The 16,592-nt window shown below is 41.8% G+C and overlaps 1 protein-coding gene across 1 annotated transcript; it reads right to left on the bottom strand.

Annotated features, from left to right (window-relative positions):
- Window positions 1–9,240: 9,240 nt before the first annotated feature.
- LOC311314343 (meprin A subunit beta-like) lies at window positions 9,241–16,388 on the bottom strand (the record flags this gene model as incomplete). Its single annotated transcript, XM_084444680.1, has 12 exons — window positions 9,241–9,359; window positions 10,357–10,542; window positions 10,869–11,321; window positions 11,638–11,915; window positions 12,856–13,009; window positions 13,712–13,930; window positions 14,092–14,270; window positions 14,370–14,487; window positions 14,632–14,710; window positions 15,789–15,826; window positions 15,942–15,995; window positions 16,379–16,388. The coding sequence occupies 12 exons, from the start codon at window positions 16,386–16,388 to the stop codon at window positions 9,241–9,243; spliced, it is 1,887 nt and encodes a 628-aa protein (XP_084300806.1).
- Between the last annotated feature and the right edge of the window lie 204 nt (window positions 16,389–16,592).

Raw genomic sequence — 16,592 nt, 5'->3', positions numbered from 1 at the left:
TAGGCACATCTCCCAAAATTATGTCAGTTGTTGTAGCCCTTCCCTGGGCTCCGTCGCAAACTCAATATTTCCGCAGAGTTTGGTGCGCAGTGAAGATGTTTGAAGATTGCACGTTTGGTGCATCTTCATTGCACACCAAACTTGGTGGAGGTGAAAAATATTGAGTTCGCGACAGACAAAACGTATCCCTTAGCACTTGGCCTCGGCATGAAAATAGGGCCCTAAACCTGCTGGTTTGAAGGCACGCATCCTACTGAAGGAGCTATAATTTGATCTCATCTCTTCTTTTCCAATAATAATAAGTTAGTCTCACAAAACCAGACTTTGGAGATCGAAAGTCTGGAGACATCTCCATTGAAAATAGTTGCTAGAACAGCGGCAAAAACCGACGCTACTAATCAGAGCCACTGCTTACATCTCTAATTGGGTGAAGGATCCATCTTACCAGAAATTATGTTCTCCAAACAAACTGGAGCGGAGAATCAAAACAAAACAGTCACTACCCCGTTAGGAAAGACCACCCTAAAGACTTGATTTGATTGGTTCTGCAATGCAGGTTTTTCTCAATCTCTCAAATGATTTCCACCCACTTTTAGCAATGCAATGAAATCTGGACGAATGTCTTCAGTCTCGAGTGAGTGCATCGTTTAGAGTGACTCAAGAGTGATCTCTCACATAGATACGGGCATTTTATTGGTGTCAACATACTGTACATCTGTGAGCAGTGGTGGTTGGTGGAAAGTATTATAACTTGCAGTGCATGTCCTTGCAGTGAAAAATAATAATGTATTTTTTGTTACAAAAAAAGTTACAAAAAAAGTTTTGTAAAAAAGTTACAAAATCATTCTATGAAAAAAGTACCCCCCTCTAGTCACAGCTGGCAGGGGGTGGTTTGGTGCAATCCGGACTCTCCCCCCACACATCCCAGTCCAAACGCTGTCTCTAGTTCCTCCACATGGGGAGCAGGTTTCACTCAAAGTTTTGTTCTAATTTGTGGATCCACCCTGTGATTCGGATGTGCTCCAAAGTGTTATATGTTCTTCCTTGGCCCAAGCCACACCCCTCCACCGACTTTCATATGTTCTTCCTTGGCCCATGCCACACCCCTCCACCGACTTTCATATGTTCTTCCTTGGCCCATGCCACACCCCTCCACCGACTTTCATATGTTCTTCCTTGGCCCAAGCCACACCCCTCCACCGACTTTCATATGTTCTTCCTTGGCCCATGCCACAACCCTCCACCGACTTTCATATGTTCTTCCTTGGCCCATGCCACACCCCTCCACCGACTTTCATATGTTCTTCCTTGGCCCAAGCCACACCCCTCCACCGACTTTCATATGTTCTTCCTTGGCCCAAGCCACACCCCTCCACCGACTTTCATATATTCTTCCTTGGCCCAAGCCACACCCCTCCACCGACTTTCATATGTTCTTCCTTGGCCCAAGCCACACCCCTCCACCGACTTTCATATGTTCTTCATTGGCCCAAGCCACACCCCTCCACCGACTTTCATATGTTCTTCCTTGGCCCATGCCACACCCCTCCACCGACTTTCATATGTTCTTCCTTGGCCCAAGCCACACCCCTCCACCGAGTTTCATGAAAATTGGTCTGGTCGTTTTTTGCATAACCCTGCATACTAACAAACAAACGAACAGAACCACACATGCGACCAAATATATTACTGTCCGCTCAGCAATCGCTGGGGCAGAGGTAGTAATGAAATTTACCATATCTGTAACAAGTGATCTCTTTGCAACAAGTGACATGACATATCTTACCGTGTGCCACATGGGATTTTGTGACAGTTGCTTAATCTCGAGGTGAGATTGTGATGTTGCAGTGTGGGACAGGGAAGGGTGCTGTTGTGCTCCAGATTGGAAATATCTAAAGACAACAAGCAAATACATTTTCAATTGGAATGTTTAAGTGTTGGACTAGACTTGGAACCCAGCCCAGAGAGTCCATTGTGACATAAGCCATTTCATGGATTTAATGACTGACCTTGCACAGTGATGAGGAAGAAAGCATTGCCTCCCTTGAGGAAGTTTCTGTCCCTCAGTTCATCCAATGTTAAGAAAACACCGTAGCCATATAATTTGTTGACGTACAATGACTGTCCATTAATCCTTTGAAAGTGTCCAACTTTGCGAGGGTTGTCCCATGTTTCTGCAAATATTGGCATTGTATGACTAGCACAAACCTCGCTAAGGTTGCACATAAACAAAGCACTGTAGTACACAATTTTAAAAACTTGGGATTGATACTGATAGTAGGTTGGGAAAATTTTGAAATTAGCATTAGACTTTGACTGACCTTCTGTGGGATCAGTGGTGATGCTGATCTGCTTGGACATGCGCTGTTGGATATGAGGGCTCTGGTCCAGCAGCAGAACGGTCATCTGTCTCCAAGGACAAGGCCACTGGAGCTCATCATCATATTCACCTGAGACCAAACCCAAATGGACTCCAAAGAAGGTTTCACAGAGAGAAATTATCACATGATAGGCATAGCCCTCTTTGGTGTGGTAGCGTGGGCTGTACAGATAAGTATCGTAGTCACTGATGGTTAACATATTCTCTAAGTCCTTGATCAGCCAGGTGTGATGAGGGCACTCTGTCTCTGACAGGTTGATGTCATCGATGGAGAACCCCCCTGTAGAAGGTCCTGCTCCTTTATACACTTCAAACTCCACTTGGAAGCTGCTGGTGGCGTTCAGGGGTACATGATGAAGCTGCCAGTGGTCAGTTGGAGGACCTGGGAGAGACAAAGAGGGGGAATTTAGAAGATACTGTGTTAGATCAACAAGTTTGGTGTTCATCTCCTCCTTCTCCCCACCTGTGATCTGTCCCATGAGGCGCAGCTTTCCCTTGGAGTCCCTCTCATCCTGGAACTCTCTGATCCAGATGTTGAGCTGGTCTTGGTCTCCCCCACTGTGGTAGTAGGAGAACTGCAGACACTGGACACTGCACGTCCTGCCGGGAGTCATCCTCCTGCTCTCCAGCCAGGCTGAGTCCCCCTCCTGCCCCGACGCTGTGCTGGAGTGCATGAAGAAACCTGATTGATGTAAAATAGAGATGTATTTGCTGTATGACGGTTACACCTTAATGGGGAACAGTAGGAGCCTTAGAAAGTGTAGAGCACAATTGGCCATATTCCCAGAAAAATTATGCGAGGGAAACATCTGTCAGTAGCTCAATGATGTGAGTTCTCACCATCTGTCTTGCCCAGGTCGGTGTGGTCAGAATAGGGACCCCCAAAAGTAGCTGTCTTTGCCTCCCAGGCCCCTTCCGAACTGCTGGCACAGTGACTCATCCCACACACATTCCCGTCAGTGAAGTTGCAATGTTCCATAAAGGCTATAGATCGATCTACAAAAGAAAACACCAAATTGGAAAGAGTTGGCAGTTTGATTATATTCCCACTCCACTGTGAGTAGCCTTCCATAAAACGGGTTGTTTGGATCACAGACGTTGCCTGAGACCTCGCAATATTCGTGATTTACTCACGGCTAAATAGAATGTTCATATCTTGTTTAAATATCAGTGCGCGGTCATCTCTTTTGACCTCCTGCCAGGGGACTTTAATGAGTGACTTGAATTGACTGATACTTGCTTGCTACCTACCCTACTTGTTTCCAAGAAACTTTGTGCCTTCAGCTGCAACTAGCTAACATAACAGTGCTAGCCCTGTAGCTCGCTAGTTGATTGGGGCAAACATCCTTGTGTCAAGATCAGGCAAAGATCGATTTAGCTAACGTTACATTAGCAACTTTCCCCAACCAACTTGCAATCCAAGAAGCTCTCTGATACTGCAACATTTAACACTTTTCTTAACACTTCATTTTGTGAATTCTTACGATATATACATTTTATAGAAACGATATGGCACACAAACCCGTGGTACGTCATGGATATTGGCACGGCTAGGAGGTTGACGGCATTCTGCTTCGCGTTGTGCCTAAAGCAACAACACCCCCTAGCTGTGCCAAAATTCATGATATACCATGGGTTCTTGTGCCATATCACTTCATTCACCACTTACCACATCCGTAGAGCAAGTTCGCCTTAAGAGCATCATTGGCACTCATATCCAGACGTTGACCAATCACATCATTGTACTTTGCTTGCTTAGTGACAATGGTTGGCCCATCACCCGTACTGAAACTGTCCTTTGCATAGTGTAAAACTGAGGTGTAGTCATATGGAGTTCCCAGGGTGGTAAATTTGCTTTGTAACTTCTTAAAATTTCCCTGATGGCCTGTAGATAAGAAGATGTGTTTATAATGACATTACTTGATAAGCCGCTAATCTTAGATTTCCAAACATTCTTAAAAAACCATTACGTCATCTTTTACTTATACATTCTTAAGTAGGTATTAAAAATTAGTAAAGTACATTAACAATATTGGGCAATTAGTATCTTAGTAAAGTAAAAGTTAACCGTTCTGGATGTTGCCCCAGATGATGGTGACATAGTCATCTCTGTCGTATCTGGACTGCTCATGCCAGAAGCCCAGAGTGTGGAGGAGCTCATGCTCCACTATGCCAATATGGCCACATCCATGACCGATGGAAACTATTTGTCCATCTTTTATTTGTCTTCCTATGGTGGAAAAACACCTACAGTAAAGTGTGAGCAAAGTATAAATGACCAGTACTTATACTTTTATTGACCAGTACTGTTACTTTTTATTTATTTATTTATTTATTTATTTATTTATTTATTATAAATGACCAGTAATGTTGTAGTCAAGACCACATAGACCAAGGCCAAGTCATGACTAAGACCAGAGTGTATCAAGACCGAAACAAGACCTAGACTTTGAGAGGTTGAGTCAAGACCAAGACCAAGGCAGGGCAAGACCAGGACCAAACCAGTGCAAGTGCCACACTGCATGACACACTTACAATAAAACGTGGAAGATACAAACCATCCAAACTCTTCAAAATTATCTGAAAAGTTATTGGTTGCATTTGAAGCAGGACGTTTTACAACTAAATACATTAGACAATGCACAGGCAATTGAGTGATCTTCCCAACATGAGACTGAGACTTTCAAAAAGTGGTTTTGAGACCAGACTACACCACTAATGACCAGTAGGCCCCTACTTTTTTCAAGCCAGATAGCCGATTTGGCCCAGATCATCTGTGGAGACCTGAGTTTAAAATCAGACAGATTCCCACAGATCTCAGCAGGTCTGAGGGGTGGGGCTTAGGGGTTAATTTGGGTGGAACAAATCTTATTATTAAAACAACATCTTATTGTTTGGCAATGAAAATAAAAACAAGTCATTACCCTGAGCCCTTTCTCATGAAAATGTAGTACTCCTCAGAGTCCCTGGGCTTGAAATCGATGCATGTCTTTAGCCTATACTGTTCAAAGGCTCTCAGAATGACTCCCTTGGAATTCATATCTAAACCCAAGGAAAAATACATGGAAAAAGATTAGGTTGCTAGGCTATTTGAATAAAAATTGATCTTAGTCTGATGGTCTGATCTTGATTTTTGGAGACCATTATCTCATGCTTCTCTGTATGGATATGACATCTCCTCCAATACCTTACTCACCAAGACTGTCATCCAACACATAGGGGACAGAAGACCCCCATATGGGGTTGGCCAATGAAATGGCGCTCCTGGCGACTCTTCTAGGTCTCTCTGGCTATGGGATTACAATAGACCGAGTGTGTTACATGGATCATTGATATTGATGAAAAAAGATTACAATCACTCTTGATGATCTCTTACCTCAAGTATATCACCTTCCAGTAAGTTTAAGTCTATAAAACAACAATCAATGGTTAGATTCTGCTGTGTAAATTGTCTCTGGATTTTACTCAAATCTCAGTAGTGAACCTTACTCTTGTTTATCTTGTTGATGTCCAATCCAAGATCATCAATATCTTAAAAAAAAGTAGAATTAGTCATGCAGTGGAAAGACTCATTTAACTCCAAGATTAATTTGTAAAGGATATTTACTGAACATAATCTTCATCTAAATGGTCATCACAAAATCTCACCTATGAATTGTAGAGTCTGGCGATGAGGAGAGACAATTGTTACATCAAGGTAACAAAATAATGTGGATCTAAAGGAGTTGCTCTTTTGTGGAAATGGTCATGTTCCATTGCATGTACAGTTGTACACAGTACACAGTAAATCCATTTGAAATGTGACATTTTAGTAATTTAATGCTCTTACCTGTATGTATGGCATGATGCTCACGACAAGGAAAATACAAATATACATTCTTGCTGAACGTCCTGCCTTCAGTATAATCTGCTTGTATACGACACAATGAAAATAAGACAGACTCTAAACCCTCGTCGGATGTAAAGACTTAATTTATAAGCCTTGGAATCTTCAATTCTTGACTCAAAAGACTTAATTTGTGGATGAGCAAAGAAAATAAAATGAAATCCCTATCCTTGGTGTCTAGAAAAAGGAAAATCTTTATTTATACGTGCATGTTTACACTATATCTACATTTCCCTTACAGGCTTCTGACTAAGCATGGCAAACAGAAACTACCTAGAAATAGCATTAGTGTGGCAATTACTGTATAACATGTACTCCACTGAAAAAGGTAGCTACAACGTTATTACCTGTTTTGCAGTACTGGTTTTGTTGGTTTTATCATTCAAAGCAGATTAAACATATTTATTTGTGAAGCTTCTGCAGCCTTTAGGAATCTTTCTAAAGATGTTGAGAGTGTCGGTGTAAAGATGGCCCAAGGCATCATGACCTCAACAGGATGCAGGCAACTGTGTCCGGTAACTGTCTCTCGACAGGTTTGGCAGGTTTTTCTAGGTGTCAAATTATAAATGTCAGAATGTTTCCACTGAATGTTTTCCTCATTACGCGGTGCATGGTAGCACACGCGTATCTAATGACAGACAGGACAGTGTCTGACATGACAATAGGGTCCCAACTCAGTCACATTCAAACTAGTTTATTGTCATGGTGAGTCTTCTTCTTTAATCACGGTGAGATCAACAATGATAGCTTTCAGACAAATGAAATTGCCTGAGTGACAAGCAGACTATTAAAGTCTTATTTATCTATCTCTATTAAAATAATTACTAGCTCTTAACTCATCCTCCCCCACCTGAGGTCACAAGATTCAAGATTCATTTTATTTGTCACATGTAATGTATGGTGTACAGTAACAGTGAAATGCTGCTGCCGACTCCAAGATTATGCTTGATACAGATAATACTCAATTTACAATTCACGATATTTGAGTCACTGGTCAGAGAGTCAGGGGCAGGACTGCAGCCATTAGGGAAACCAGCATGGGGGTAACAGTATCTGTGAATGAACTGGAAAAAATGCAGATTCAGAGTAGATTCCTATGAGTTACTGTATCTTGATCCATATGGCACAACACACAAGAAGTTAAAGGAGTAGTAAAGGGAAAATGCATGTTTAGCCTTGTTTTAAGGTTACTTATGATCATTTACAATGGTTCAGATCAAAACGTTGACAAAACTAGCACTTTTGAGAAAGTCTGATAATTGCTCTACCAACGTTTTGGTCATACAATGGATGTGGGTGGGCACCGTGAAAAATCATTCAAAAAACATGTTAAACTCTCAATTTCAAAGACAAGAAACTCACTGAGGTGTTAGTTGGCGTTCTGACATATAATTCACCATAAAGTAAGATTCTAGTTAATCTGGAAAGGCTTTTTTAAATGTTTAGCATAGAACTATTTAGTCGCAGCACATACGTGTGTAAACTAGCAACTAGCCTAGCAACATAAACAATAACAATAGCTACCGTAAGTAGTTCCGCTTCCTGAATCCCCTCTGCGGATTGATCTACACATCTACAACGATCACTTCAATACAAGTCAATGGATTTCATAAAATGATCGGTAAAACTTTATAATAATGATGTGTTATAGCACATTTATCAGCTAATAGTAGATAGTAAACTAATCATGAATTAAGCATTTGTATATGTTTGTAAATGATAATAAATAGTTTGTAACTTAAGTTATACAACATTTGTAAGCTGTTAGTAGATAAATCATTTGGAAGCTATTAGTAGATAATTTGCTCATCATGAACAAACCATGAATATACATTTGTTAATGATTATCCAATAATTTATAACTCATTATTACAGTACATAATTTGAAAATGTACTACTTCAAATATATACAAATGCCTAATTCATGATTAGTTTACTATCTACTATTAGCTTATAAATGTGTTATAACACATCGTTATTATAAAGTGTTACCAAATGATCAATAAAACCCTACAGGATTCATACTTTGTGGCAAATTTGATGTCAGAACACCAACGGACACCAATTACCCCCTCGGTGAGCTTCTTGTCTTTGAAATCGAGAGTTTAACATGTTTTTGAAAGATTTTTCAAGGTGCCCACCCACATCCATTGTATGACCAAAACGGTGGTAGAGCAATTATCAGACTTTCTCAAAAGTGCTAGTTTTGTCAACGTTTTGATCTGAACCATTGTATATGATCATAAGTAACCTTAAAACAGGGCTAAACATGCATTTTCCCTTTACTACTCCTTTAAGGTTAGATTACCACAAGGTCGTGGTAGGATTACTAGGAGTGATGGTGGTGGTGATATAAGTATAATGCTAATGTTCAAAATATATAGCCTTAGAGGATAAATTGGTGTGTGACCTTGTCGCTTTGGATTAAAGTGTCTGTTAAATTACTGTAATATAATCTGATGGAATGCTTTTTGTCAAAAATGTGTGCTATTTTACTCAGAGACTGTAAAATGCAGGTGTCTGACATTTAACATGTGTGTGCAAGAGAGAGAGAGAGTGTGTGTGTGTGTGTGTCATGAAACATACCTAGTGGTAGATGACATTATGGCCTCTGTGGTGATCCTGTAAAACCAAGGGGAAGAATTGCTGAGCAATTTCACAACCTAACCTAAGAGTTGCAGACATATGGCAAAAAACATATGATTGATAGTTGAATTTTGTAGTATCTGACTTACATGGTAAGGCTACAATTAAAACAAAATGTAGTACAGTATTTTAAACCATATAAGAAACATACAGTGCAGACAATGTCTTGTCATACATTATTCAGTATGTGTAGGGAAGTTTGTTTATTTCAGATAACACTTCAATAATTAATAGTAAAGAAAACACATTTTAAAAGACTTTTTCATATGTGATGTTAGGCTTTTTGTCTGTCTGGTCACAGTGTCAGAAAAAGGTAATCAGTTATTCCTCACAGCTGGTTCAAGCATGTCCCCCCGCCCTTGGTGTCCCTCAGTTTGAAACGATTAAAGTCTGTCCTCAGACGAGGAGTCACAAGGTCTGAACGATTCGAACGCATGCTGGATATATCTGGCAGAGAAAAAACATCACCGCAACATGTAACTGATAACTGGCAATATTTATTTGATTTAACATAATGTAATTGCATTAAAATGTGAAATAACCTCAGTCTGGGCCAAGAAGGTAATTTCTACAGATGAGTAGGCTACATTAGTTTAATTGCTAAAGGACTGGTTCGGTATTTAGCATTATAAGCCACGTTATAAGGTTATTTCCTATCATTTACAATGGCCTATATCAAAACTTTGACAAACTTTGCACTCTCAAGATATGACATGTCGCCGCTAACGTACACAATGGATCTCTAGGTGCATATAGAAAATCGTTCAGAAAACACCATAAACCCTCATTTTCGAAGACAGGAAACTCACCAAGTGGTCACTGGTGTTCGTTAATGTTCTGACAAAAATCGTCACAAAGTATGATTCGTAGTGGGTTTTATTTGCGATAGAGACCCATCAGCTAACCATATAATGAATCTCTATGGGCATATATACGCTCATAGTGACCCATTGTGTACTTAGCTGTAGCATGAGTCTGTTAACATTTGTATATATGGGCCGCTGTATATGATTGTAAATGACCTTATAACAGGGCATATGATGCTAAATACCAAACTACTGTATTCCTTTAACCAAGTGATGCACCAAAGTATTATTCTAGATGTGTTATGAAGCAACTTACCAGCTGGTCTACATGGAAAGTGTGCAACTGAAGGTTACTCATTCATAAGGATAGCAGAGAGTGACCCAGCAATACATTAAAATGTAACTCCTCCAGACACCATCAGAATGGTAGTACATCAACACATCTACAGTAGATCATTTGGGGGAACATTTAAGGTTGTAATGGATTCTAAGACTGAGAGATGGGTTAACAATGACAACCCCTCTTCAGTGGTTCTGATTCTGAATGATTACTTGTACAGTAGGGGAAACGTCAAAACTCAATTAAAGCAACAGAGAAACAAAGAACACTAAATAAGTGCACAGGATTGAATGCCTACCGTCAAAGCTCAGCAGGAAGAAGATGTCACCTCCCTTCAAAAGGTTTCCTGACCAGAGTGCATTATACGAGAGGAAGCGGTAGTAGCCGAGGTTCGGGCCAGCGTAATAAGAGTCACCGTTGGAGTCGTTCATCAGAATTCCCACCTTCTGGGGGTTGTCCCAGTAGAACAATGTCTCCCCGTTGTCTTGAAGTTGTATAGAAAGAGGATAACTGAACATTTTGAACATGCCACCTCATTTCAATGGGACAAAAACTTAATTTAAATAACTTAAAGGTGCAATAGTCAAGAGTTAAAATATTTTACAATTTCGGACTAGTAGTAAAAATAAAATAAAAACAAGACTTGTGAGTCAATGTATAACTCCTGATCGCTCCCGATACTGTGAGGACTGAGACATGGACCGATCTAATAGCCATCCCCCTCCAATTTCATGGGGGACAATTATATTTAATGATTTTTTTATATATTGAACTGTGAGACACATTTCTTTCTGACATAGTAGAACTTACGCCCAGAGAAAGTGCGGGATGGATCGGTGGTGATGCTGATCTGCTTAGACATGCGCTGTTGGATATGAGGGCTCTGGTCCAGCAGAAGAATGGTCACCTGCCTCCAAGGACAAGGCCACTGGAGCTGGTCATCATATTCACCTGAGACCAAACGGAAGAAAAGCCCAAAGTGTTCAGAGTAGAGCTGCAGGAGAAACTGGAACCCATAGCCCTCCGCATTGTAGAATCTGGGACTTTGCAGGGTCACGCCAACATCGCTGGCGAACAGGATGTCATGGATGTTTGCGATACGCCACACATGATGAGGGCACTCCGTCTCTGACAGGTTGAGGTCGTCGATGGAGAACCCTCCTGTAGAAGGTCCTGCTCCTCTATGCACCTCCAACTCCACCTGGAAGCTTCTCGTGGCGTTCAAGATCACATGGTGAAGCTGCCAGTGGTGAGCTGGAGGACCTGAGGGTTAAGGATTCAAGATCTTGAAAATACAATATAATTTATCTGAGAAGACAGATTTTGAAGATTTACAGTCAGGGGCGGACTGGCCATCCGAAGCACCGTGAATTTTCCCGGTGGCCTGGCGCGCCAACTGGCCTGGCCTGCGGTGAATGCCCCCCCCCCCCCCCCCTGTCAACAGAACGAAACTGAAGGTATTCCATCTCACCGCGTTGGCTCGGCTCGTGGCCTGACTGGGGCTACATTTCCGGGCCTGAAGTTTACAGTACATTACAGTACAGTCCGGCCCTGTTTACAGTACATTATACAGCATCACCTGTGATCTGGCCCATGAGGTGCAGGGTTCCTTTGGGATCACTTCCGTTTTCTCTCATCCAGATGTTGAGCTGGTCTTGGTCGCCTCCACTGTGGTAGTAGAAGAACTGCAGACACTGGAACGGCCTGCGTGGCGTCATCCTCCGGCTCTGCAGCTTGGCTCCATCTCCCTCTCTGCCCAAAGCTGTGCTGTAATGCATGAAGAAACCACCACCTGCAAGAACACAGTCCAGATCACTGTGAACACAGTCCAGATCACTGTGAACACAGTCCAGATCACTGTGAACACAGTCCAGATCACTGTGAACACAGTCCAGATCACTGTGATGGACGATTGTGTTTGGTGCTCCTGTACTTTATGATTCTAGTCCTTCATGATGTTCATCTTATGATCTCTCTTTTTCTGCAACATTAGTGTGTGTATCTATTCTTCATCAGACATATTTACTCACCACTCTCATAGGTTGAGGTATTGGTAGCGAAAGTGGGGGTCGTCTCTGTAACAGACACTGTATCAAGGATTGTAACAACAGATTTGATGAGGCAGGGGCAAATAATTGGTACTTTGGTCATTTATACACACCGTTCCTAAAGGTTGTGTTGTTATCCATAACATCTGGAGCAGAGTCTGTGAGAATGATAGAGACTGCATGACAAAGAATACAGCAACACAAACAGAATGTTTTTGACTGAACCTGGAGCATGTCACTCAGAGTGCTCCAGTCACAACCATCCGGGTCACTTGGAGTGTTTCGTGTAGTGCTGTGTTCACACCAGGCGCGGCGAGAAAATTTGCCCCGCCCAGTTCGCCCAATCTCGCCGCGGGATCAATGGTTCGCCGCGCGAATCCGCCACAGAAAGTTAAAAAAATTGAACTTTTGCGAATGTCGCCGCCGCGCCGCCGAGTTCGACGATTCGCACCGCCCGTGCCGCCCGCCGCCCAGTTCGCCTGAATTGTATTGACTTTCTATGTAAACTCGCCGCGCCGCAGGAAACATTTGCGCCCGGTGTGAACACAGCATAAGGCATGCAAAACACATCTGCACTTGCCATTGTAGAGAGACGAGTTGCTCTCAGGGGTCACGGTTGTTCTGGCTGTAAAGACAATGCAAAGTAAAAGTACATTGCATTCAATAATTTCACTGGAGGATGGGAAGAGAAAATGTCAGTGTCATGTTGTTTGTATTGATCTTATTGATGCTCCATTGAGGAGGCCTACCCACGCCCTAGTGCTCCCAGGCTGGTGTGGTCTGAGGAGGGTCCCCCCTGGGCTCTTCCTACCCTCTCCCAGCTGGTATTTCCCGTGGCACAGAGGACCATGCCACACACACCCTCTTCAAAACTGCAGGATTCCAGAAAGGTGACAGCAGCAGCTGCATAGGAATAAAATAGATACAGTAAAGTAGCCTACTTACCTAATGTCAGCATGTAAAGGATGTTTCAAGGTCATCACACTTGGGCCCCCATCTTTTGCATTTATCTCCTGAAAGTTCTTCATGGCATTTTTCATGTATGAGGAGATGTAATGGTGCGTTCGTTTGTGGTCGGAGGTGGCAAGTCGCAAGTGGCAAAATACCTACCTCCGACCTGTGTGCATTCGAGCTATATACCATTATATCACAGTTACCTAGTTATATCTAGTGCATTCGAGCAACTGGGGGCTGAGAAACATATCCGAATTTGCGACGAGGAAGTGCGAGTTCATGCGGTGTTTTATTTAATAATTCCTAGTAGCAAGTCGCAATTTGCCACCTCCCAGTTATAAACGAACGCACCATAAATGTCAGGGTGCTTTCCCTTCTATTCCTGGTATTCAGATATTTTCTGAGAGCTTTCTCTGTTCGCCACCAGTAAAATGCAGTAGGATCCATTGTTTCCCTGGCAAGACATTGCAAGCACACCATATTCTCAAACCTAAAAGACATTTCTCTTAGAAATCCTTACTTAGATACACTTGTGTAATGTTGTACCCCCTAGGGCTTATCCTATCCCCTCCTAATTTGAATAACTGTGGACACACTAAAGCACTTACAAAGTCTTCCGCTTTCATCAATTAACTATGATAGGCTACTTACTGCAGTTATAAAGCAGGTTGAGCTTCAGAGCATCATTGGAACTCATCTCCTGACGTTGACCAATCACATCCTGGAACTGTGGTTGTTTAGTGATGATGGTGGATCCGTTGCCATTGCTGAAGGCATCTTTTCCATAGTGCATTACTGAGTTGTAGTCATATGGAGTACCCAGTGTGCTGCTTTGGCGTGCACTGTGTTTAATAAAATTGTGTTCCTTTCCTAAAACATTCAATGAATGTTTTTGTTAAATCACAAATAATAATTATATGGCAGTATTTTTTGTCAGCTGATACCAAACAGTGAATTCTGAATTTTCTAAATAACATTTTAATTCTCTTTCATTACACAAACCAAGAACATCAATGTTTTGACAAAGACACCTTCTTGGATGTTGTCCCACATGATGGTGATGTGGTCATCTCTGTCGTATCTGGACTGCTCATGCCAGAAACCCAGCGCATGGAGGAACTCATGCTCCACTATGGCATGGTGGTCACATCGCTGTCCAATGGACAGGCTTTGGTTGCCTGAACGTTGATTTCCAACATAGGAATAACATCTTGGAAGAGAGTAAAGGAATGAATAAGTAAGAGGAGCAAAAATAATATCAAAAGCATCCCATTCACTAAGACAGTGACTAGGACATATAAGGCCCTACCCCTCATCCTCTATGACTAAAATATAGTCAGGCTCTGCCTCACGAGGTTTGAAGTCCACACAGGTTTTCAGGCGAATCTGCTCCATGGCTCTTAGAACCACTCCTTTAGCATTTATATCTGGGATAAAAATCAGAAAAACAACTTTTAGACCGAAAGTTGGTCAATGAGTAATGGGAATCATCAATGATCTAAGGGTGTACAGTATGTAGTAGACACAGTTATGCAGACATTTCTCATTGACTGGCCTAACAGATGCCTTACCAAGACTCTGGTCCAAAACATAGGGGACAGGGATGTCCCATCGGTATTGATCCCCTAAGATGGTGTTCCTCTCAGGTCCCTATGGAGCAAGACACTTCAGATAGAACACCAAGCTGACCGAGGAGCTTAGAAGCACTAACTGTTGTAGTTTATATCCCTGTTAAAAGGGGCACTTTCTCAATTTAATACCTCTGAGAGGTAATGTTTTTGGTGGCATATGTACGTCTGCACGTCCATATGTCTGTCAGGTGGATTAAGCCAAAACTACTGGACCGATTTTCATGCAACTTGGTGGAAGGGTGTAGCATGGGCCACCTTAGAACCCATTACATTTACGACAGATCTGGATTACGGGGCGGGTCCACGGGCCGCCCAAACATGACTGGCCATTCACTGCCATTATTTTTTTGGACCAGGATTACTCACAGCTATTCTCTGTCTGTAGGCTACACTCGCGGCTCACATTCTCTAAGCTACGATCGGCTTCCATCATATTCTAAGTCATCTTCTATATCCTCAAAATCTGATAAATATCCAGCCATATAGCACACAATATTCCGGGCACCAACAAGCCGATCGTAGAGTAGAGAATGTGAGCCGCGAATGTAGCCTACAGACGGAGAATAGCCAGTCTGAGTGCTGGGTGCATGCGTGCTGGAGCAAGTGGGGAAGCTTTTATCCGTTTCTAAAGACATTTCTAAAGATCATATTACAGAGTCATGTGAAAACCACAACAATCCATCGCTCTATGGAAGCACAACTTGCGATTCATAAAAATTTGATTAAATCAATTGATCGATGAAAACAACTGTTTCGCAGCAGAAATTTTTTTAGAAGCTGCATTTTTGGTTGAGGAATTCAAGAGTTATTCAGGGTGTCAAGGAAAATAATAAGAAAACCAGCAAGGGTTCTACGCAGTTTTTTTACGCACCAAATAATTTTTAACACAAGATATTCATATAATTTACATGGTGGATTGATGGAAAACATTTAAAAATATAATTTGATTAAAGTGCCCCCACTGTGCCAAGACATGTAGACTACTGGCTACAAATCCATAAATGCAGACATGGTGAAATCTTTGAATCAAGGGTAATATTGTATTATCATGATTCAATGTAATGGGATCCTTTTGAAATTCAAAATTCCTTACTTACAGACATGAACAGTATGTCACCCTCGTGTAGGTCCAGGTCTAAACGTTATAAATATAATAATTTCAGGTAAGTAGAGAGGCTTTGGAGGAATTTCAGAATTGCCTACTGTCTGTAATTCTTCTCCAGTACAGGGTGTTGTATTCTGAGACCTACCTCTGTTGATATCAGTGATGTCCACGTCTTTTTCATCCTCATCTTCGTCAGATCCTGGTTTAAAAAAAAAGTTTTTTTTTAGATTAGCTTTCATCTAGTATGTTGAGAGTAAGCTGTGACAGTCATTACAGTGACAGCAATTATCTATGATCTCCAAAATCATATGATTATTTATCAGGAATCATATTCAGATCGGGTAGCAACCTCAAAACACTTTGTTGTGACCCACAAAGTACCTATAAAGTACCTATAAAGTACCTACAGTACTGTAAGTACCTATAGTACTGTACCTCGTCTTGAAGCTGTTGGCTGTGAAAACATTCAGTACACATGAATACACATGAACTCACATGCAGTCATCATTACGAATATGAATACAAATCACAGCATCCCATTCAGTGAGAGAGACCTTTCAGGAGTGTGAGGTGCCATCTTACCACGGCCCATATCTGCTCTGTCACCAAGCTCAGTAGGAGAATCACACACACAGACATGCTGGCTCTTAACCGGCAGGGGATGTACTGTAGAGCTGCTAGGAGAAGAAGAGAAGAAATACAATGTTATTCTATTATTCTTCTAACACTGCAGAGTTCATATTGATATCCCAGGCATTTCATCTACACAGGACATCTGTCATTGGTATCAAATCAA

This window comes from Borostomias antarcticus (genome assembly GCF_949987555.1).
Source record: "Borostomias antarcticus genome assembly, chromosome: 10".
Taxonomy (NCBI): domain Eukaryota; kingdom Metazoa; phylum Chordata; class Actinopteri; order Stomiiformes; family Stomiidae; genus Borostomias; species Borostomias antarcticus.
Note: the sequence above shows the minus strand (reverse complement) of the source record. Positions and strands in the feature narration are given on the sequence as shown.